Below are 24464 nucleotides of genomic sequence, written 5' to 3' on the forward strand. Positions count from 1 at the left end.
CATACTATATTAGAACTTGTGTTTTCAGGAGGAAAAAACCCCAGCTAATTAAATCAATTTCTCATTAATTAATCTGATATTAACTCATATTTCACTTCATCATGTGCAGTGTTAATGACACGTGTGCTTTGGCCTTGGTTCCTGGTCTGTTTGCCTTCGCGGGCCAGACGAGTGTTTGCTTTTTGGAACGGGGCCGTCACTGAAACCCCCCCCCACAACCCCAACCCCCCCAAGCTGTTTCAACCTTCCAACGCCAGAGACGGCTTGGACACAATCGCTTTGCTTCAGAGTCAGAGGGAGCGGAAAGGGGAAGGGCGAGCCGAGGATGAAATTCACCGCTCACCCCGAATGACCCCCCGCAGGCCGAGCCAGTCGGGTTTGACTGGGCCCCCCCCCCCCCCCCAATAAATGTGACTGGATGCCTGACGGATGCCGTCCAGGAGATCCCGCTCCATCCCCAGGATTAGACGTGACATTTAGGACGCCGCTCTTTAGCCTCTCCCGTGGGATGAAGCGGGAACATTAAAACGACGCGCGCCATCGATAAAGCCTGCCGGGGGCCAAACGCCCTGAAGGAGGGAGCCTGACGTCACCAGCAGCTCGTCTGGAAAATAGAAATACCGCGAGTTAATCTGCAACAGAATCCCGTAACAATGTGACCAACTTTGGACCGGGATTATCGTGTTCAACGCCATGTTTGGCGAGCAGGTCCCCCCCCCCCCCCACCGGTGAGCTCCTCGGCCTTGAACACTATAATAGGTGAAGTCAGCGGCTCCGAGGACGGGGAGAGAGGGAGGGGGGGGGGGGGGGGGGGGGGGGTTCACTGAAGGAAAATAATTGGTTTTTCGAAGGAGCGAGCGAAAGGAGAACGAGAGCGGCGGTGTTAATCTGTGTCTGTGCTATTCTGAGCCGGTCCCACTGGCCGGCAGAAATATGAGAGACACACGTGACGGCATCCGCCGGTAAATATAGAAGACGGGGTCAGAGAACAGTGACACGACCCCCAGACCAGCACTGGACTCCAGATGTGAGGACACATTGTGTGTGTGTGTGTGTGCCTTTTCGATTGCCGGTCCTAACCTCTGGAATGCCCCCCCCCCCCCTCCCTGTTAGACAAGCCCCCTCACTGTCCATTTTTAAAACTCGTCTTAAAACCCATTTTTATTCTTTGGCTTCTACCTCAGCGTGAGACTCTGCTCTGGTTTTAGTGCCTTCGTTTTTTTGTTTTTTTATTGTTTTAATTTTTTTTTTTTTTCAGAGTCTCACAATGCATATATACATACATACAGTAGAAAATAATATTTGTTGCTGTACATCACAAATGTAGAACAGTCATAACATTGATGCCTTTGAATACAACAAGATCTCAATACTCTTTTTTTTTTTAAACAAAAACAGGGATGTATAAAAATAAAATACAAAAATACAAAGTTCTACATTTTTCTAGGGAGACATTGATACTTTTAAAGGTTGTTTTAACTTTTTATGTTTTGTTTATTGTTTTACCATCTGATTGTTTTTATTGCTTTAACTTTTTAGTTTTTATGTTGCCTCTTATATTTTTATTTCAACACAGCAGCACTTTGTCTCAGCTACGGCTGCTTAAAGCGCTTTATAAATAAAGTTGAGTTGAGTTGAGTGTGTAGGGGCCGTCGAGGAAGCCACCTTTTCAAACTTGATGACTTTCTTCTCTGGGGGATGATTTGAAATTTTCTGCTTTATTTTTTATTTTTTTGTACCAAACTGGGAAGAGGGACGATGGTGCAATTCCAGATTATTCGCTTCTTGGTCTCAAGAGTCAAGTTTCCGGCGTGTTGGACAGCGACTAATATTCCTAACCTCGCCTCATGTAAATCATGGACACTGGGCAGACGGCGCCCTCTAGAGGCAGCGTCCCTGTACTACACGTGCTGGAGACCAAACTTCATTCACTGCATCATTTTGAGATTGGACGTTGGGTGAATGAGACAGGTATCGATTGCATCGTCCTGATGACATTCTGGCTGTTTTGCAGGTGATTTTTTTTTGCAGCTGAATTTTTTTTGCGGCTGAATTTTTTTTTACAGCTCAATTTTTTTGCATCTGACTTTTTGGACATATTGAATTTTTAACACACTGAATATTTTTAGATGTTGAAAAAAAAAAATCAGAAGCAAAAAAAAAAAAAAAGATACGTACTTGAAATTCGACAGCAATTAAAATTCAAAGTCTGATTTCCATGGTAAAAAAATTCAGTTAGAAATTAGAATTCAGAATCTGATCAGTTTTACTTCCATACACTCGAGTAAATTTTACACTTCGCAGAAGATTATTAGGGTCACCTGAAAGAAATTTAAATGATATTTAAAACCGACTTCAATCTCAGAATTCTATTTTCTTATAAATTCATGTTCTTTCCTGAGACTTGGAGTTAAGAATTGACTTTTTTTGTTGTTTTTAGTTTGTCCAGAGTGGATCGCTCACGTCTTCTGCTGTGTCACTTATCCAGTACTAAAATCTATGGCCGTTATAACAGTAAGAAGTTGAGCCGTGGCACCAACGACCTAAAGGATGACTTTTTTAATCAGTGTGGGGAAATCGTGTGAAGAAAGATGTAAGAATCTGGCTAATAGAACCGAATGGAGAATTTCTCCATCTGTCCAAAGTAAAGATAGAAATCGATTGAATGATTCACTCAATATATTTAAATTCACCCACATCATACTTAGATACTCTGGGTTTTATTTGTAGTCAAGAGTTGATTTGAAGAATGTCACTCTTATGGGGGTTAATCACAGACTACTTTATCCTGAAGGGGAAGAAATTAATATTTCTGATAACTGATGCCCGTTTTATTTACATCCACTTGCCGATTACACAATTGTGATATTGTGTGAGGGGGAAGAAAGACCAATGAATGAATGATGGTCACTGCAATATCCACAAATACCACCAAGAGGAGCCAAAGTCTTTTTTTTCTTACACCACAGAACTTTTAGGATGAAACATTTTAATGGTTTATGAAAAACTTCCATACCAAAACCAAGACGTACAGAAGAGCAGACCAACGTTGTGCTCTTAAACAAGCAGGCTGTTAGGACGTCGACATGAAGAATTAACAAAACATACACAGCATTTCTTTTCTTTTTTTTAAAAAAAAGGTATCAAATGGCCACAAAAAAAAAATGGAAATAAACTAAAATATTAGCACTGGCAGGCTTTAAACACCTACAGCGAGGGCTTAAACAGTAAACGCTAAACATGGTATAAAACTCATCTTTAATGAGAACATAGAAAATGAGAAGTGATGTAAGAAAACTAGACGAGCGTTTCATTCAGATTGGCACATTTCACTTCATGTCACCGACGGCTGCAGGTTCAGTGCATCTAGAAAGTTTTCACAGCATTTCTCTTTTTCCACATGTCGTCATGTTACAGCCTCGTTCCAAAATTTATTAAAATTCTTTTCCCCCTCAAAATTTGACACACGACACTTCGCATTAGTTCCACAGTTGATTGCGTGCAGAATTTTGAGGGGGAAAATTAAAATCTCATCGATTTTGAAATAAGGCTGCAACATAACAAAATGTTAAAGAGGTAAAAGTGAAACTCTGGAAACTTCCCAGACGGACCACACTTACATGTTTATGTTGCCTTGTAAACACAAGGTGGCGAAATCTGGTGTTTCATCAGGAAGACACACAAAAATACATCACTTTTTTTTTCATATATATTCTTGACAGATTAGGTCTGTTTCTAGATGAACAACAGATCCAGGCTAACAACTTCATCTAAACCTACAAACGAGGACATTACAGACTCGGCAGGATCGTCGTCTTCAGGATTCACTTCGTTCCTCTGAAGAGATTTCTTTTTTTAAACCGACGCGTTACGAAGAAGCTTTAAAAACAAAGTGTCTGGAAGTCAAAGCACAAACAAGAGAGGGAGGGAGTGTAGCACTTCAGTTACTGGTTGATGGGAGGACGCTTCCCTTCAAAAGTTCCAATATTTTGCACATGTTTTCTTTGTGTATTTGGTTTGATGAGAGTTTTAAAAAGGCAGCAACAGTCCAGGAAGACGCAAAAGGTCGTATGTCATGTCCGAAAGCACAAATAAATTCATAACGATCCAAACGGTAGCATCGTTATGAAAATACTGCAAGACTTAATTTACACAACATTTTTATACGATCTAATTTGAATATTTTCATGCTCAACTTGTGCAGAATGACGCTGTACAATACCGGCTGTCTTCATTTTAACGCTGCCTTACCGAGTTTGTCTTCTAGTCAAGAACTCCAGCTAATTTTGGTTCAGATCTCCTGATCCGTTTTGATCATTGGCATTAATGAAAAAACATTAAAAAATAATAATAAAACAAACATCTAAAGAAAACGAGAGAGGCACACGTTTGCGGTTTTCGGCCGCAAAGTTTGGAGTCTAAAAATCAAAATTCAGTAACGTGTTTCAGGCTCTGCTGATTGGAGACCAGTCTCTACTGTACAGGTGGAAGGCCGAGCGTCTCGCGCCGCTTCCTGCCAGGTACCGGCAGGGGAGGGGGTTGGAGGGTGGGGGCGGCCTGCTGGGGGTTCTCACTGGAGGCTCTAGATCAAGGTCCGGAAGACGAAGGAGACGGCGGCGCCGAGCGCCAAGCCGAGGGACAGGAAGAAGGCCATGATGGCTCCTGCCGTCTCCGCCTCGTGCTGCGCCACCTTCCTGTAGGGAGACGGAGGGGGGGGGGGGGGTCGAATGAGTCGGGTGATTTTCCTCCACCCGGGTTCAAGTCATCCAGTTATTAGATTTATCCGTAATGCAAATGACACAAAACTGGCTTAATTGCTATTGTAGTTTCCGCTTGACGCTCTATCCATTCTCCTCTTTATCCACACAGACACAACAAACACTCGTAAAGTTTAAGTTTACTTCACAAAGAAAACAAACAAAAGGGTGGTACAGAAAAAATGTCCAAAGGTGTTCCAAGTTACATAAGTTGTCTGTTAAATCCCAATAAGCATCATTCATCCAAGGAAAAAGGGACAAAAAAAGAAAAGGAGAGGGAGAGAGTTGATCCCCCCCCCCCGGAGCATCGACTAAACAATTAAAGGTGCACAGCCACTTGAAAACACCAAATAATTATCAATTTCCAAACATTGCAAATAACAAATTAAACTTTTACCCACTTACATTAACCACAAACATTTTAAATGATTAACTTATGACATTATTGCCCAGATGAACTGAAATACCTGTAAATGCTCCCAATTCCTTCCAAATCAAATAACTTAAATTGCTGCCGTTGTAGATTAACTTAAATCATTTATCTTTTTTAACCAACATCAATGCTCCTGCAGCAATCTTCAGACTTCTGGAAGTTAAATCCCCCCCCCCCCCCCCCCCCAAATGGAAACGTCTGCAGTCCTTACTTGGGTCCGAAGCACATGCAGAGGCTGGCCAGGTATCCGTTGGAGAAGGCGAACAAGATCATGAAGATGATGTACCAGGCGTCGTGGGAGAACAGCACGGGGAGGTATTCACGCGGCTGGACGTTGCACAGCATGAAGAGGGGGATGAAGACGGCCCGCAGGCCCACCAGCACCGGGAGCCACACGCTGTCTTTGCCCGGCTGAGGAGGGAAGAAACCATGCCACACTTCAGGGACGCGCTTTTCTTCGCAGTGGCACATTGGGCTTGAGGTAATTATCAGTTCAGATCATGTTGGAAGCACAATTAAAAAAAAATGCCCATCTTCATTTGTGAACAATAAACCACCTCTACTTGTGAGGAAACTGAGGAGATCCTTGTCTTGTGTTGTCTGGTGACGATAAATAAAGCTCACATGGTCCCGCAGCAGCTGACTACTGTTATCTGCACCAAGAAGCCACATTCCACAGCAGGTCACACTGTCGGCCAACTGTACTCTGATTGTGCAGAAACGGCTTGATTACATCAAATTACCAACTCTGGATGGCAGGAAATACGATTTCCTTATTAATTTATGGTTTTCAGGGGACAGATGTGGACCCGTGCACCGGAAGGGAGACGGGAACAGTTTTAACGTAGCATAAGGGAAATCTCACGTGGTTGTTTTGCATGTGACGGTGTGGACATCGAAATCTGAAGAAGGCGAATCCACTTCAAACTACAAGCAGGTTGGAAACATGATGTGGAGGCCGCAAAGGACTTGACCCAACAATTTGTTCAGTCGTGAAGCAGCTGACCGCTAAACAACATTACAGGTCATGTCGACACCAGACGTCTTCAAAATCCCCCCCACTGTCACTTTTTAACGACCTCTGAGAAGAAACGCACACACTTTCCTCCCAAACAAACTTCTGCGCTCAGAAAAACAAACTTTCACAGACTTGAGTTACTTTTGTTATCTACTCCCGCAAACTTGGGTGTAAATATGTTGTAACCCGCAGTAAATATTTGTTGCTGGGAGATTCTCATGAGTATTTATTTGTACATGGGATCAAATATTCCGAGTTGTACCACTGCAGACTGATCAATGTCTTAAAGACTGAAATAAACAAAAAATATATTGTGGTAAATAACCGTTATTATTGTGTTTTTACTGACCCACATGCAGACGGCCGTCAGGCTCCTGCCGGCCCAGTCCATCAGGTTGAAGAGCAGGAAGCACGACACTGGGATGAAGTACGTCTCTGCAAAGGAAGAAAAGCTTCAGCCTTTTTCTGAGCGACTCAGTTTTCTGAAACTTTTCATGGCTGCTATAAAAAAGCTTTTATTAAAGAGAAAAGACGTCGCTTCCTGTCGACTGATCATCCAATTAAAATTATTTTTTAAATGTCTAAATATTTTATTGGTCTCACAAATGATTTTCTTAATAAAAAGACTGTTCAGCTTCAGCTGGTGACGTCACACAATGTCTAGGAATGTCAGCGATTGTGAAACATCAAGATTTCACAGGAAATGAGGCAGTGGTTCTTCCGTTTCCCCCTTAAAAGATTTAACAACCAGACAGAGTTAAACCTCTGGTGTGCTCCAGTGGGGAAAACCATGCGGTTGCGTGTGGAATCGGGATCGTGTGAACTGCTTGAATCCAATAGATACATCTCAACCTCGGCAGAATTCCAGAAGATACCAAGACAGAGGGACGGTTGTTCTCAGGGTTTTTAAATCACACGACGTCCTCGAAATGCCGCCTCCCCAACCGAGGGAAACGCCCAACCAGCTCAGCAGCCACTGTCACAGTGTGGTTTCATAGAGGTCCCAGATGTGCAGACTCACCCCAGGCACTTCCCTTCGCCACTTCGGACTTCACGTCGACGGTCACTGCCGGGAAGGTTCCGATGGTGACGGTGAAGATGAAGCACACGGACAGAGCCGTCACCCAGATCTGATCAAAGAGCACAGGGGCCTCCTGGTTAATGTTCCCGCTGCTGGGTTCATTCACCAGTTGTGTGTGTGTGTGTGTGTGTGTGTGTGTGTGTGTGATAGGGATCCAGCCAATACAGACATCTGAATGAAGATGCGATGTCTGATCTACGTTCATCTTGTAGAAAAGAATCCCGTCTCACCTGTTTGAAGATGTTTACCACAGACACACTGGGTTTGGCCTCGTCTTCTATCAGATTCATGACCGGTCGCTTCTCTGCTGCATTTTCTAGAGGAAAAAAAAACAACAAAAACAAAAAACAAACAGTTGTGCATCATAGTGGTGGAGTGACTCCTGTGACGTGTCCAGCTGGGCACGCAGGGCGACTGTTCTCTACCTTTTTTGAGCAAATCCATCTTGTTCTCCTCATCGACGGCAGACGGTCTGGCTCTATTACTCTCTATGAAGTACTGGAAGAACTCCTGTCGAGGAAAACAGTTTCCAGAACCGCTTTCATTAGTAGAATTCCGCCTGGGTGGCAATGCTCTGACACATTTCACAGACCTTCACATCAAATTAGTGACAAAACGAACTGCTAAACTTCATACAGCACTTGTATATTATGACAAATGTTAAAGACTTCATGGACATCTATGAGGTAATTTCTTAAAAAAAAAAACAGTAAAGTAACTTAATTGTTCCTGAAATGATGTAAATGCAAGTCTTACCATGCGGGGCAGAACAATGTAGGACATGATGGCCAGGAGAATAACGACACAGGCGGTGATGAAGTAACCGAAAGCACTGTCCTGCAGTGCTGATCCACCTGACGACAAAACACAATAATTAATGCTGTGAACCCTTTGCTTCTCAGATGTTGATGCGACTTTGCTTGGAATTTAGTGGAAACGGCAAAACTCCCCGAGCCTTCCCAGTCTGATGAAGGTTATTGTTGTCAGAATCTCTGCCAGCAGAACTAAAAGTTCATGATCAACATCTCCTGCCTTCAGGACAACAAGCTTACCACCTGATACCAACTGGTTTCCTGCCTTTTGTCTCTAATCTACTAAAACCCAACTGGCCGCCACCATCTGAGCCTGGTTGTATTGATTCCTCCTGTTAAAACTCAGATTTTTCTCCTTCAGATGGGATTTTAATGTCTTTCCCCCCTATTTTAAATACCATGAAACACTTATGTTGCAGTAAACTCTACATAAACAAAACTAAATTGAATAAAACCGAGCTGCAACGCCTCAAGGGGCATAATGCCAGTAATGCTGAAATTAATCAAAAAAGGTAATCAATTGATGCTAACTAAGATTTCAGCATGTGCAGGACCAGACAAAAAGTTTTCCACGTACTGGTCAGGGCGCAGATCATGGAGAAAGCGGCGAAGGTGCCGGCCAGGCCTTGTCCACTCATGATGGGAGTGGTGTAGGAGGCGGGGAGGATCCCTGCCAATCCAAACAGGCTGCCCTGAAGAACTGCCCCGAACGCTGGCAAGAGACAGACGACAACAACAAGCAATGAGGACGACAGGACTGGACTGAGAAGGCGTGACATATGGGCCAAACACTTTATTGTAGTAAGAAAAAGAAAAGTTTTATCATTACATTTCCAATACTTCAACAAAGTAATCGACAATGATTAAGAAAACGACACCCGCTACTGCTGTAGAACATTCTCACACATAGTTTTAGCCTGAAAGATATTGTAAAAACACAGACTACGCAGTAAATCGGGAAGTTTTTTGCAACATGTGTGCATTTCGAGGAATGTGCCGACACGAGATATCAAAGCTCCGAGGTCAGCACGTCCTCCCCTGTAAACCAAACATGATGGGCCGTTCCTCCCCAGGGCCCGGGGGTCAGGACCGGCCCACTGAGGCTAAGGAGGGGGGGGTGAGCTTATCCCTGCTGCTCGCTGACCTTTTGTAAATAAACAAACACTGTGAGATCACAGACTGTGTTTTGAAGCTCAACGTGGTTCGAGGAAGCGCGTGTGAATTTTCCCAACATGGTGCACACACATGATTCTGATCACAGAGGGAGGAGACGTGGAAACAATCCCATATAGGAATCAAATGGACTGGTGTGAAGGAAATGATTGTACAGAGTGCCATTTAGCAAGTCACATCATTGCTGACCTTGCAAAGATTTAAGTTTGGGGTTTTTCTTTTTATTAATGTTGGGATTTATTCCTTTATCTGAGATCTTGCAACCTTTTCTGGTCATTATCACAGGAAACAGAAATCATCAATAGAAATTATGCAAGAAACAGCTGGAATAATATTACCAATAAATGTAAATGTCCTACATGTACCGTTTACACCTGCACTGAGTACATCTCTTTTACCTATCTACACTGTGTATATCAATCCTGGCAATTCACTATTTTTAGAGGATTTCTTTCTTTTTTACTGGATTGTTTTATTTTTTTACATATTCTATTTTTTGTGCTTTTTTGGGCTCTTGTTAGATATTTACATATGTTTACATATTTTAATTCCTTAATTATATAATTTCTGCACCTTTTTACCTTGAGCTGTTGCAAGTTTGTGTTTCCCCCCCCGGGGAGGAATAAAGCTCTCTACTCTCTACTCTCTAAATTCAATCTAATTTTCCCATTACTAAATCATCATCATTACAATTCCTTACGTACAGTTAATGCAGATGATTTTGATCATGGTGAGGGTGAAGAAAGGCACCGGCGCCATGTCCACCTTAACCAGCACGGCAGTCAGGAAGAAGACCACCAGGATGACGGTTAAGCTGCCCGAGATCCGCAGTTTCTGAGGAATCCTGAAACACGCAGAACAAACAGGCCCGCCGTGAAACGTACGACTCTACAATGTCCTACACAAATCACATATACAACTACTTGTGTCGTGATGAAAGAAAAACGTTCAAAAGCAGTGATGAAGATGAATGAGAGCATGAAGATTAGAGGAGCTGAACGGAAAATTCTTGAAACTAAATTGCCTATTATCCTCCACTGTGCAACATTGGAACGTCCCTATTGTGGGATAAATGACTTCATTTCATCAAATCTTAATGAAAATAACAGTTATGGGTTAAAAAAACAACAACTATGCAAACCACAACTAAGCTATAAGTTTTTTGCAATTCAGGTCTCGTGCAGGGTGGGCGTCGTCAAAGAAACCAGGAGGGAAAAGTTGAATAAACTCTGGGAGGAAAAAAAAAAAAAGAACAAAGCCCAAAGGAGAAGCAGTGAGAGGTCGAGCTGAAGCGGCGAGAAGCAGAGAACATAAATAGCATTCCTGGGTGTGTTTGTGGAGGGGAAGACCCGAGTCGTGGTCGACGTCCACCCCAGATTTCTCCCAATCCGATTCTAATTAAACCAAACATACTGGAGGCTCGCAGACGTATGTTCACATAAGAGGATCACGTTACCTGCAGGAGCATTGGTTGAGCGAAACGCAAGCACAACGGAAGAAAAAAAAAAAAGGAGCGAGGGTGCATCAGAACTAGAGGTTTGACATGCAAGCGCTTCATATAATAAAATAAATAAAACTAATCTGCTCAAATAAACCAAAGAAATGACGTGCAACAAATCTATGCGAGTGCACAAAGTACATTTTAGCCATATTTCATAGAGGCGTTTCCATTGCATACCTTAGAGATTTTACTCCCTTTCTGCGAGATTCAGGGTTCAAACCAAGGTTCATCTATAATTTACAGTGTTTATCAAGTAATAAAAGAAACTTGAGTCATATATTCATTTAATCTGAGAATATTTGACCATTTATCTTGAGGCAACACTTAAAAACTACAGAATGACTGCTTGAAATAGGATGTAAATTTCAAAGAGTCATACAGTTCTGTTAAGAAACCTATTTATTCCTAGTGATGAGAAGAAGATAATTTCTAGTTCTATCTCAAACATATCTTGACCTTTAAATATCGTTTTCCATTTGAGGAAAATGGCACTTATGCAGAGCGACTTGTGTCTTGGAGCTGTGCTTTGGGCCGGGTACCTCTGGTGTATGAAGGAGTTGAGGCAGGTGAAGATGAGCAGGGGCACCATGGCGCACAGCGTCATCACGTTGTTGAACTTTGACTCCAGGACGTTGCGGGTGTCGACGCCGTCCGCGGTCTGGTTGGCCGTCGTATTGGCGGCGGGTTCATCTCTCAGTCGGCTGGTGAAGTACTGAAGAGGACAGAAGCGTCATCTCTTTAGTACAACTGAAATGACGGCACGGAAAAGTTCCAACACTGAAGGGGTTTCATTTCTGCAACTTTAAATTCTGCATATATATAAACAAGCGGGTCAAAGATTACTTGAAAACTTTTTTTTTGTTCTTTAAATACATTTTAAACTTTTCGTCTCCCAGACAAACAAATCCGAAAGTCTTCATTTTTTTAAGCAGTGAAGTCTTTCACCCCCTAAAGGAATGGCTGGGATCAGGACGACTCCTCCACCTGGCTGGAGTCACATCAGCCCTCCTGATTGAAGCCAGGCGGTTTGAGAAAGGGAGGTAAACAAACAATCCTTGTTTTCCCTAGATTTGGTGACCCCCACCCCCCCCCCTTTTAAGCTCAGCCCGACCTTTCGCTTCCCGAGCGCTAGAGACGGGGACCGGCTCCAGCCGACTACAAAGGCCAGCTTCATCTTCTCACTTCCAACCGTCTTGACATTATCTACATTTGTCTGCAGGACGTCAAGAGGTCAACGTTTCCCCCGGAGGGTCGTACCATTGTTGCCGTCATGAAGAAATTCCACGGCAGGAGGGTTCCCAAACCCAGGATGAAGAAAATAATCCACACTGCATTGTATCTGTGAAACAGGAGATTCTCATCAATTGATTAACCTAAACAACAACATACCTCTGCTTTTACTAAACAAAAAAATAAAAAACATCTTACTTGTCTCGAGGTGCGTTGAGGGCCGTCATGGTTCTTGTTAGACTTGGGGCACGTGTTCAGTGTTTGATTAGGGTGGCACCAGGTCTGCAATACACAGATAACACACACACACACACACACACACACACACACACACAAACATCTGTAAAGCTTAAAAACACAGTGTGTCGGCGCAGGAGCGTCGGCGTTGTAAACGTAGAAAATTCTACGTTTGAAGCAACACAACAATTAAATAATGTCACGGGGGAAAGTCTCATGCCACATTAGTGCTCCTCTGCTGAGGATCCTCACTGAAAGGGGAACAAGATTTTCAAAAATATTGCTTCATCGGTCATCTTTTCGATTTTCAGTTTCGGCCAGCTGATCCACACTGTGCACGCCACAGCCTCTTGCAAAGCAACTCCACAACTTAAAAATAATTATTTACCTCGACCACCCCATAAAAACAAGACTCCAGAATGCAGTTAAAATTGCCTTCACGATTAGAGGCTGCATGCCAGCAGCATCACGAGACACAGATGGAAGAAGCCTTCCTGATCATTGTGTTCCGAGTAAAATGTAAAATAATCACACAAGTAATCGTCACAAGAACGACTTCTCCCCCCTCAAGTTGCACAACACTTTTAAAGGAATAGCTTTCAAACGGATCCAACAAAGATGCATTACATCACAGTGAGGCTCTTACTTCCAACATATGCAACAAATATTTATTAGAACAAATCTGACAAACTCACCCCGAGGAGACGTCGAGCAAAGACACAAGAATCCCTTTATTCACTCACCAGATGCCCCAACCAGCACAGAAGGGCTGGACACACTGGAAAGCTTGACTTTATACCGTCCAGCGGTTCAGGGGGTAGACACCCAGCTGCCTATTGGACCAGCCCCTCTTCCTTCTCCGAGCCTCTCCCTCCCCGCTTCCCCTCACCTCGAACACCCCGTCCCTCCCAGACGCTCACTCGGTGCCGTTAATGAAGGACGGAGTGGACGCCTGGGAGGGACGGGGTGTTCCTCCCAGACGTCCACTTGGTCCATTAACGACACAAAGAAAACTGGAATCAAATCAAGCTAAACAATATGAGGCCATGTTTACATCATCCTGGGAGTTGGACGCCTCCTGGGAAGAGTTGATTGACGAGGGACCCGCTGGTGGACACAAGTGGATTAAAACGACTGCCAGGAGAAGCGTCTTGAATTATTGCTCATGTTGATTGGGGAACATTTAACTGAGGTGAAACACCACAGAACGGGCTCTGAACTTTAGGTGGCCAGATTGGCTATACCTTCTGGTTGGTACTGAATCCCGTGGTCGATGTGGACGGTCATGGGTTTTTGCGAGTGAGGACAGAGTCTCCTCTATACGGTGGGAGTGAAACACATGACAACACATTAACCGACATGCATGGAAACTCCACGGGATTGATTCTGAGCTATTGAACCTCTGCGGAAGGCCAGTGTGGTAAGTCGGCCGGGGAACAGAACAGAACAGAACAAAAAGTGCTCTCCGGCACAACAGTGTTGCAATGAAACGCCTCACAAGCCGGGAAACGCCCGGATGGTTCCAGAAATCCAAGTCAATCAGAACGCTCCGTCACCAAACCATTCATTCTTTGACGGCTTAGCTGGAACTTGTAACTCGTTTAAGCCCCAGCAAAGACAAACTGAGAACAATCTGAATGGTTAGCAGTCACCGTTCTACATCAAACCTGAGGTGACCGACCTTTTCAATTTAGGGAAACTTCAGACGGTGATGGATGAGCAATGGAGAGGTGAGAAAGAAGCCACGACTGAACTCCGCTGTACTTCCAACACCGATTTAAAACAGTCAATATTCTCCCCTTGTCATATTTATAGATGAACACATTATGCAAGCTTTTTACTGTGGTTGATTAACACAATACTACATTTTCTCTGACCTCAGAATGATGCAAATCCCAGGGTTCCAATCCCTGCTGTAAACATTTCTCATATGCTTGCAATGTTTTTTTTTATCATGTTCAGGAAGGAAGGACGTCTTCGTGGCTCGTCCATCTTGATTTTCAAACATTTTATGTGTTCATCACTTCCACACCATCAAAATCACCCTAAATTCACTCCTTTCATGCACTAATCTTTCTGCCCATGAGCCTGTGATGTGAAACGCACTTTGTCCTCATCACCACCTCATCCGGAAGTTTCCCACAATGTCATCTGGAATGTGGTCATTCGATCGCCTGTCAACATCTCCGGTTCATGCTCCTCTGATGCTTTAGTTCATTGTGTCACCAAAACCCGAAATGTTTTGTTCAACGTCAACAAACATTATTCTTGTGCCTGCCATAGTGGGAAGGCACAAATACTATTCCATACGTAGTTTTTATGCTGTTTTTTCCCTCGTAGTAAAAAGTCACGCACCTTTGGGAGCACAGACACAAAAAGCAAATGAGCAGGAACAGGTTGCTCGGACTTTTGTTAACGACTTGTTTGCAAAAGAATATCGCAAAAAGAAGAAGAAAGGTGATGAGATCGGAGATCAGCGTCTGTTACCAGGGAGACGCTGCACACAATCTTCCATTTTCCTTCTTCTTAATGCTCATCTCCATATCAATAGCTCTAAGCTTGGTTACAGACTGCAAACACTGGGTCCAGTTAGTCAAATTACATTAGTTGCTTGAAAAAAGAAAAGGAAAATAAAAGAAAAATGCATCAGGATCAAACCTTGGTGACACCATTTCAACAAGAGCAGCCAAACATGGACAAAAGTTGTGTCAAACATTAGATGACTGAGTGAGATCACAACAAAGAGCACCTTACAAATAAAATTAAATATTCTGCACCTGTTGTATATTTAAAAAAAAAGTAGTGACAGACTTGGTCAACACTCAGGAACGTGGATATCTACTACAACAAATTAGTATGTGGACAATGTTGAATGGTTTTTTTTTCTCCCCAGAAAGAAAAAAAAAACCCAAATTAGTATTATACTGGCGTTCGCCTGGTTCTGTCTCTCTGGTTGTCATGGCAAACATCTGACCTCTCTGCGCGGCGCCATCAGGCCAAACTTCATCATAGCAGGAAACCTAAACAGTCGCACTCGAGTTAAAGAGCATCTCCATGTCCCAGATCACTGTAAAGCAGGCCTCTCTCAACTTGGTCTGTCATCAAGACCAGCCAGCTGGCAGGAGTTGTTCCATGTTGAAATCGTGCCCACATCACTCACACACACAAACACACACACACACAGGCACTTTGCAGTCCGTAGAAGGGTACACTCAACACTTTCTCTGCTTGGCCCTGCACTGACATCCAGCTTCAATAAGCAGCACTTAAAAGGGACAAAGATTTAACGGCAGTGAAGGTAATTTATCGTTTCCTCCTCTAAAGTCACAGTAAAGGAAACAGTTTCTGTCGTGCCAAGCTGGAGCAGCGAGGAACAATCTGTTTGCCAAGGTCAAAGCGCCGATAAAATTCTAATTCCAAAAACTTACAAAAAAAAAAAAAAAAAAGGCTTCGTCACACCATTTCTTTTAAACCCCACAAATTGCATTAAAGTCTTAATAAAAAAACACTCATCTTTGACATGAACATTGTGCATCAAGACAGTGACCTGGGTGGAAGCTGGTGGACGAGTCAATATGCTGGTTTCACTGGTCCACTGCTCGTGTGGTCAAGCTGCACAGTATGAAGAGTTTATAAAAGGGTGGCTGGCAACATTCGCCAATTCCAAGCCAGCAGACGGAACGAGAGCTGCAGGGCATGATGAACTTCACAAATTGCTCTCATGTCTCTTGACTGAGTCGTGTGTGTGTGTGTGTGTGTGTGTGTGTGTGTGTGTGTGTGTGTGTCTTCCTGTTATCTCTGCCTGTGTGATCGTCCTTGAGTGCTGGACACTGGGCTCATCGCATCAACTCTCCTGCATCATTGTGTTTGTGTGCTGACAATTGTTGCCATACAGTAGATGAATAATGCATGTGAGCAAATTAAATTCTCGAGGCCTGGCTCTTCTAACTGTGTTAGTCCTTCGTGCCACAGGCCGAATGCTTCATTCAGTCCCTATTGATCAACAGGCCTCACAACCGTTTCATAATTCAGTGTTAAAAATCTGTATTCCGACATGGAATCCACGCTTCAGGAGTACTCTATTGGGGTTTTGTTCCTCAGTCGTTGAGGAAAGTTCTGACAGAGCAGTAATTAACATGCCATCAATGGCCATCCAGCTCCACAGTGAGTCAATATATCTGTTAATACATCTGCAAACACCTGCTGCAGTGACGGCGCTCAAAGTGACGAGAGCAGGAAATGATTAATGTGCTGGAGAGCAACGCTGGCTTGAAGCTGATCGTTACCGGCTACGTCTGCAGTGATCGGTGAACATCAAGCCGTTTCACTAATTACTGTCGGAGACGGCCGGCAGGTGTGCGTTTGTGTGTGTAATTATAGCTCCTACTGCAGTTTCACCGTGTATTTCCAGGTGACAGTTGTTGACATTTGATAAGCAGCATTTCAGGGTCTGTTGCAGACACGCCCCCTTCTAGTGAGAAGCAAAAACAAACCATAAGAGTTTAAAATCCAATCTTTATACCCGACAATCATCTTTAATTATTCGAACATGGCTGGATTTTTTTTTTTTTTTTTTAGCAGAGTGTAGATTTGTGCTTTAAAAAACAAGGAACAATTTCATTGCCGTTTTAGAGCATTTCAAGCTCCCGGCTCAGAAATAGACGTTGAGAAAAGACAGTGGTTCTCTTTTCTCACCAGCGTTCCTCTCTGAAAACAGGGTTGTTTTTATTCAAAACAAAAAAACACAAAGTAGACAGATGATGGTCATATGAGGGGAAGCGTGTGCTTTTTTCGATTTCCCTTTCAAGGTCACATTTTTCTTCAAGCAGCAGCAAATTGGAGTGGAATTTTTGAGAATTGTCGAGGATAGAAGTACTTTATTTGACACAGTCAGTGTTGACATACCCGATCAACAGTTTGGTCAAGGTCATAAAGAAGTTCAATATCAAACCTTGATTTCAGGGAGTAAAGATCCATTTTAGCAAACTGTTGGGATTTAAAAATAAAAAGAAGAAAGGGATGCAGCCTGGGTGTTCTTGGTTATAATTGATTACCTTCAGGCAAAAAAACAACAGTTTAAGATCATCATCTGAGCAGTTGGATCCATCTCTTCCCATCATGGACAATTATGTGTTATGTCACCTTCAGAGGCTGGAAATCACCACCGACACTTTAACTGGGCCAGATAATGTCAACGTCAAACTCATAGCAGCTCTGAACCAGGTGTATATGGAGTCCCGTAAATAAAGATTTTTTTTTTTTTTTTTTTTTAAAGGTCGAGGGGGAAATGTCATTTTGTGTAAAAGTGGCCCGAGACGCCCGAGTTTGAAGAGTAGGACAGACGATTTGTGGTTAGCAGGGGGGGTTTTCCTTTGCACCACTTGGACGACAACAACAGTGAAGATGAGCATGCTATTCATAACTCCGGCCGACAGCTGAGGTTCCAATTTCACACCGCTCACGACGTGATCGACACACACAGACGCAGGAAATCTGGCTGGTTTTAACAACCGAGATCGAGGCGGTCCAGGAACACATTAAAGCTGCTTTACAGTACATTGACTTTTATCACCTCAAGTCCAATTTCACGCCACGTTTCTTCCCCTCTTCTTTCAAGGACACAAGTATTGACGCTGCGTCTTCGAGGAAAACGTCTTAAATAGACATTTAACAACAAAGTTAAGGTCTTATGTCGGTGATATTTATTCACAATATAAGACGGAAGCCTCCCATTGCTCAACACGTCTGTTCCGTTTCTCAACAATAAAGAGATTAAAGTCAAGCTTCCGTCAGCATTTTTGCAGGAGAAGCGTCTACAGCAGATTTAATCCATTATTTCAACAACATCAGCAACACCGAGCACATGTCAGATGATCCAACCACGATACTGTGCCTTCATTAGATGGCCAGAGTCATTGTGTTGATCTTATTTAAAAGGGGAAAAGTTCATAAGTATGAGAGTGTTTACGTGAAATGATGTCCTTGGCAACACATTGTCCTTCGAGCTACTGGGTTACTGAGTAACGATGAAAGGAGTCATTCTGAAGTTCGCTATTAACAAAAAGAGAGCGAGCAAGACGTGTAAAGTATCACGAGTGCAAACAAAACGATTTACGGAAAGATACTTTGGTCACTACAAGTAACAAGCTCCCGATGCAGAAATAATCCGTTGAAAGGTTTCACATGCAAAAAAATCTACTGGAAATATATTGAAAATAAACTGTATCCTGCATCAGATAGGATTCACACATAATCAGTTCACAATGAAATGATCATGACGAGCCAGTTTGTACTTAACACACAGTCTAGATTATCATCCACTTTGCAAGCAACTTTGCAAGTTCAATTAGCAGCAGCCATGCGCCTAAATTCACACTCTCCTTAATCAGTTTGCGCGAGGGGAGATAAGAAAAAACAATGTTCTGTCGTCAATATTCATTATGTAGCCATTGGTTTCTTAAAGCAAAAGCGAAAGCACACATCTAACAACAGTATCTGGACATAAAGCAATCAGACAAGGTGGTCATGGAGTAATAATGTTATATGGATTTTTTTTTTTTTAAACCTATCAAACAACAACAGTCAACAGAGAAAGAAACCTTTGTGGACATGCACTAGTCATTGTGGTCTCCAGCTTCCATAAAGCCACTGAGCAACCAAGGAAAAATGGGTAAAAACACACAGTCAACAAATAAGAGAAAAAAAAAGACAGAAAAATCAAACGCTGTCGTCGCACTAAGTTATATTAAGCCTCTAAACCACGTCCTGTGGGGAGTTTGTGCTTTCTGTGGCTGCCGGCGACTTTAGCGTGTCGGTTGGCAGCGTGCGTCTGAGCAAACACACTTTTCTCTCCCAAAGCGAGGATGCAATCAGCACAATAGGCGTAAGAGCAGGAAACAATAACAGAGACGGGAAGCGAGACCTTTGTGAAACACTAATGAGAGGAGCACCAACTGAAACCCTCAGGGGGAAAACTCTGGAAATTCATGGATCATCCATGCCAAAAGCAGGGAAGAAAGAGCGAAGCTCTCTGAACCCATTGTTCGTACGTCAAAACCCCCTTTTTTTCCCGCCACTCTGTCGAGGCGGGACAAAGGCCGACTCCGGCTTTAGGTTCGAGAGGAGATGGATGAACGGCAAACCGACGAACAAGCAGCGACAAGTCCGCTTCTCGCTGTGACGACACGACAGCGGTTGCCGATGGTTTCAATGAGGAAGACCAAGGCGGTTAATCTGCTCTTCACGACCGCCTCAAATGGCAAAACTTCTCTGTGGCGGCGGCGCTCAGCAGGTGGGGAAACGTCACTCCCTCTGCTTATGAGCCAGATGTGTGTCCAGTGGTGAATCGACACTGCCGTCCCACGGGCTGCTGAGTGGAAAACAAAGCCCCCCCCCCCCATTCTGGTTCACTCCTCTTCTGGCTCCGGGGGGTCGGCAGAGTCACAAATAGCACAGACATGTGTGACATGGAGCCAGAAAGAAGAAGAAGAAGAAAAAAAAACTCCACCCTCGTTCAGTTAGACATTCCCTGACTTTCAGAATTGCACTTAAAAATCAGGTAATGTGCAAATAAGAGTCCAAATTTATTCAGATTGACTTGTATTGATCATCAAGACGAACAGATTAATTGTGCAGGAACAACATGAATGGGTAGGTTTGCTTGATTTCCTACAAAAATCTAACAAACTTTTAATAGCTCAGATTGAATATTTCATAGAAGTAAATTATGAAAGTTTTGACAAAGATATCGCTACGAATGTATAATTTTAATTGACATTAGTAAATAGTTATTGGCCATATGACCAATCGGTTATCAGCATTGGCATAATCTGTCATATCAGTGCATCATTAATATCTAAAATGTAAGGCAATTGAACTTATATAGCACCATTCACAGTGCTTTATAAAAAAAAGTGCATTAAAGCAATTGAATTTTAAGAGATCTTGCAATTATAACAGTAGTGAAAGCAAAACCTATGAGACATGCAGTCAAATCATAAAACTATACATGATATATCAACCACACACACAGACATATACACACATATATACACATACACACACGCACACATATATAATTTAAAGTATTAAGTAAATCAAAGAGTTTTGGAAGATATATGATCATTAACTTTCCACTTGTCGCCTCTGAAGAGTCTTGAGTCATCGCTGACACTCTTTTCCTGTGATGCAGGCAGCGCGCGCCCACGTGCTTCCAGTCAAATCTGGCGCGCGCCGCCGTTGATGAGCGCACGTGCTTAATTAATACCGGCGAGCCCCGCATGATAAGCACGAGCGCGGCAGGAGAATATCCCACGCATTTTAAAAACGTTTAACCTGCTGTAATTAAAGAGGAGGAGGAGGGAGGGAGGACTGGGGTACCTTGGTGAAAGATACCGCGAAATGAAGCCGGTGAAAGTGGTTGTTTAAACCCTGGTTAGAACAGTCCCCTCGCCGGGTAGTGACTGGCGAGGTGGGGTGGGCTGGGGTGGGGGTCTGCCCGGTGCCGGTTCGCCGCTTCCCGGGCTCCACCGGCCACGCTTTGGGTTGGCGCTAAATTTAATTCACGAGCCGCAGCCGACAAAGGACGCACGCTGCCATATCCGGCATTAAAAGAAAGAAAGAAGCGGCAACCTCGTCAATTCAAGACTCCGTGATTAAGATAGAGGCACCAAATAAAATCCAGAAAGACGTGATGGAATGAGAAAAACACAAGTAGTTCATTTTATCTGACGTGGAGGAGGTAACGGTCGGTTTAAAGTGGCGCGTGACGCCCCGAGCGGACAGACAATGTCCGGAGAAACAGAACAAAGAAACGTCATTAGTTAGTCCAGCGTGTTTTAAGTTAGAGAGAGATGAGCTCCTACCTCGTTTCAGTGAGAAGAAGCCTTGTTGTGTCTGAGGCTGAGCCACTCTCTCCCCGTGTGTGTTCCCCCCACTCAACTCGGAAGAACCGCGAAGATGCCTTTACGGCTTGCTCGGAAAATTCAACTTCCTCTCTCTCACACACACACACACCCCTTTCACACCCTCGTGTCACAGTGAAGTGTGTATTTTCACCACATATTAATCCACGTATCCGCATAGGAGATCGTCAGATTACAAAGCAAAGTTCGGATGTTTAAAAAAAAAAAAAAGGGTAAAAATGTGTTATTGGTTAAACTGACCGGGGCGGAACTTGAAGTAATCATTGGAGGTGCGCTCCTGGCCAAATTAGAATGACTGGATTGTATTGACATCCCACGTCAGCACAAAACTAAGTGGACACTCCCTCTAAAAGGTGAAGGATAATCAATACGATAAGTTTAAAAAACACAAAATTAATAAAGTGTTACACAGATTAGACGAGAGAGCAATAACAAATCTCGTCCAGAAGCACAATAATCCCAAAGCAAAAAAAGACATGAAACTGCTATGGATATGTAGAAAACAACCAAGATGAGAAACAAAGCCCCAGATATAAGTGAAAGTCACTAAACATTTACAAATTACCACTGAATTATCAGCAATACATACAGTAAAAACATAGACTGGCTCAAAATTCATGTCATGCTTAATGAGACTGAAGGACATATAGTTGTATATAAAACATGAGATAAAATAAACTAAAACAAATGACTAAAGATGTATGCATAGATTAAATGTATTGCAGGGTATGACACCTCGATCTTTTCAGAGATAATTAGAAAGATTGTGAAGATGTGAAAAATACAAGTCCATTACTAAAGATGTATTTTCACTGTATTTTCACAGGCTGTGGCTTCCTGATTTGGTCAATAAACTTCAACACTCTTCATATTTGAATTGTCCATTTGTCCCTGAAGCGATCACCAGTAGAGCCCTCCTCAGTATTTCATGTGGGATGTCTTTAAAATGTCATCCAAATGCCAATGCTTGCTCAATGTGAGAACATTTTTAACACTTCGTGACTTGAAATGAAACTCTATGAAGACCAATTCACCACCAGTGCTCTGTTCTGGTGTTCATTGGCCAAATAAAAATCATTAACACAAACAACAAGTTCAGCTTTTTTCTATGAATTCCACTCAAAGATATATTTTCAAATGACGTTTATGTTTTTAAAACAGAAAGTGTTGGCGTCCAGCCATTATCAATGTAACTTGATCACTTGTACATTTGTCGAAGAGACGTCTGCATTTTTATTTATTTTTTTAACAGTTGCATTCAACCTAACTCTGGATCATAACCCACCAAATAAGGAGCCAAAAATACTAACAGGAAAAGACTTCTGGAACCACAAGCAGGGAGGAAAAGTAGAAAGTCAACAAAACATAAACGCTCAAGTACAGATACCTGAAAAGTCGAGTAACAAAGTGCAAACTCGCAGCCACGTTGCCATTGATCATTTCAGAGAAGTTTTGTTTTGTTTTGTTTTTGACACTCTGGCAAGGTGGGGGTAAAAAAAAAATGGCTGCTGGAAATAATTAGTGACTCAGAGCTGAACTGCCAAGCGAAGGACTCATCTTTCAACAGATGAAAACTCAAAAGCACATGAGCGGATTGGGCTGAGCTCAACGAACTGACCACGTGCTTCTCACGTTCACAACACAGTCGGCTCAAGGTTCAATTCAAGGATAACGACAGTATGCAAACGCAAAAAACGGCACGGAGAGATGTTTTTTTGTGACGTTCGTGGTCATGAATCATAAACGTCTTGCAACACACAAGCTTGCTCACGGCGTGTTCCGGTGCGGAACGACTCCCCCCGAATTCAGACTGAAGGTTAAAGCTGACTATGTTTAATACTTTGAGGAACGAGAGGCAAAACTGCAGAGGAGATAAAAAAATGAATAAATAAATAAATATATATATTGAGTGCAGTGAGGAGAGTCGAACTCATGTGACCAGCGAGGCTGTTTACCGAGAATAAAAAAAATCTCTATGAAAGGTTTTCCCCCCAAAAAATTACTTACTTGAGGAGAAATGTGCAAAATCAGGAGGCGATATTATACAACGCCGGCGTCGTCCGCCTGGATCTGTCTGCAGGAGGGAGAATGGCAGACATGCGTCGCTTCTTCCTTGGGTTTCCTTCAGAGCACGGCTTTGTTTTTTCTCGAGTGTCTGCGAGAAGTGGCACCAGGGTATAATTTCATCAGAGCACGTGGGTCCGAACCGCCGCCGCTGAAGGCGTTGTTTGTGGAGGCGTTTTGTGCCGCGTGAGCCGGGACACGCCGAGCTTTTTCCTGCTGTTTACTCGTATAGTTGTGGTTTGGTGGTGGTACGCAGTCATCCACACCCTGTCTCCTCTACCCACCCCCCCCACCCCCACCCCCAACCTTGTCTAAAAAAAGACTCCTGTGGTTTTGGACAGAAACCATCTGTGACAGAGAGCAAGTCTGGCTGCTTCCTCGCCACCGGAGGAGGAGGAGGAGGAGGAGGAGAGCCACAGAGGACTGAGGCACTACTGTCTGTCTCACTCTCTCCTGGTGTGAACACATCAGCCAGTATATCTAATTTGCCTCACTGATGATTTACATAAACGCATTTGACGCAGCTCTCTGGCTCCCCAGTGCTCCTTCGTGAGGCCTGGAGGGAAATTCAGTCAGACTCTTCTGCGGTGCAGAAAGACATAACTTTGACTGGGGTTTTTTTTTTTTTTTTTTCCATGGAGAGAAGAGAGAGAGAGAGGAACAGTAGAAAAGTAGAGGAAGGTTTGTGAGCACACATTTTTTGCTGAAAGACGAGGAAACAAAAGGAAAAGTTTCACCACTTTTGGGCAAACGAGCCTCTTTTTTTTTCACATTCAAGCAACACACTCATGTGCACAGTGGGGGGGGGCGATCGAACGTCAACCGCGAGGCTGGACGAGGGCCCACTTTACCACCCGAGCCCCCCCCCGGTCGCCCTGCAGATGAGCGCAGGTGATAAATAGCGAGAGAAATGCCGCGGTTTCAGACATCTCAACTGTAAATCGGGGCGTGCGAGGTTGAGGTCTCTTGTCACCAACGGGTTTCTCTCGCCAGGACAAAAAAAAACTGAAAAAACGTGTCAAACCCAGAACAGATAGAGGCTAATTGTTAGAGAGCGATATTTGAAACAAACAATAATTGAAGTTTCTATAAACTGGTAAATGATGCATTTCCATCTTCTTGAAAGCAACTAGAGAGTTGTGAAGCTGCTGTCTCTCTCTCTCTCTCTCTCTCTCTCTCTCTCTCTCTCTCTCTCTCTCTCTCTCGCTCGCTCGCTCGTTTCGTCATTATATAG

General features: G+C 43.3%; 1 protein-coding gene across 3 annotated transcripts; it reads right to left on the reverse strand.

The window, feature by feature from the left end:
- Positions 1 to 2969: 2969 nt before the first annotated feature.
- On the reverse strand, positions 2970 to 23461 carry LOC308138822 (equilibrative nucleoside transporter 1-like). 3 transcript variants are annotated; one of them, XM_080508085.1, is made up of 13 exons: positions 23174 to 23461; positions 12204 to 12287; positions 12033 to 12114; positions 11315 to 11487; positions 9979 to 10118; positions 8679 to 8813; positions 8046 to 8143; positions 7715 to 7799; positions 7520 to 7605; positions 7230 to 7338; positions 6558 to 6643; positions 5402 to 5601; positions 2970 to 4694 (listed from the first exon to the last, which is right to left on the reverse strand). In XM_080508085.1, exons 2-13 carry the CDS (start codon positions 12230 to 12232, stop codon positions 4583 to 4585), a joined length of 1335 nt encoding a protein of 444 aa, XP_080364211.1. In that variant the 5' UTR covers positions 12233 to 12287; positions 23174 to 23461; the 3' UTR covers positions 2970 to 4582. The 3 variants fall into 3 exon arrangements, with proteins under 3 accessions (XP_080364211.1, XP_080364212.1, XP_080364213.1); XM_080508086.1 differs by lacking the exon at positions 23174 to 23461 and adding an exon at positions 21107 to 21178; XM_080508087.1 differs by lacking the exon at positions 23174 to 23461 and adding an exon at positions 12938 to 12989.
- Positions 23462 to 24464: the final 1003 nt, after the last annotated feature.

The sequence above is a fragment of the Blennius ocellaris genome (assembly GCF_963422515.1).
Source record: "Blennius ocellaris genome assembly, chromosome: 13".
Classification (NCBI taxonomy): domain Eukaryota; kingdom Metazoa; phylum Chordata; class Actinopteri; order Blenniiformes; family Blenniidae; genus Blennius; species Blennius ocellaris.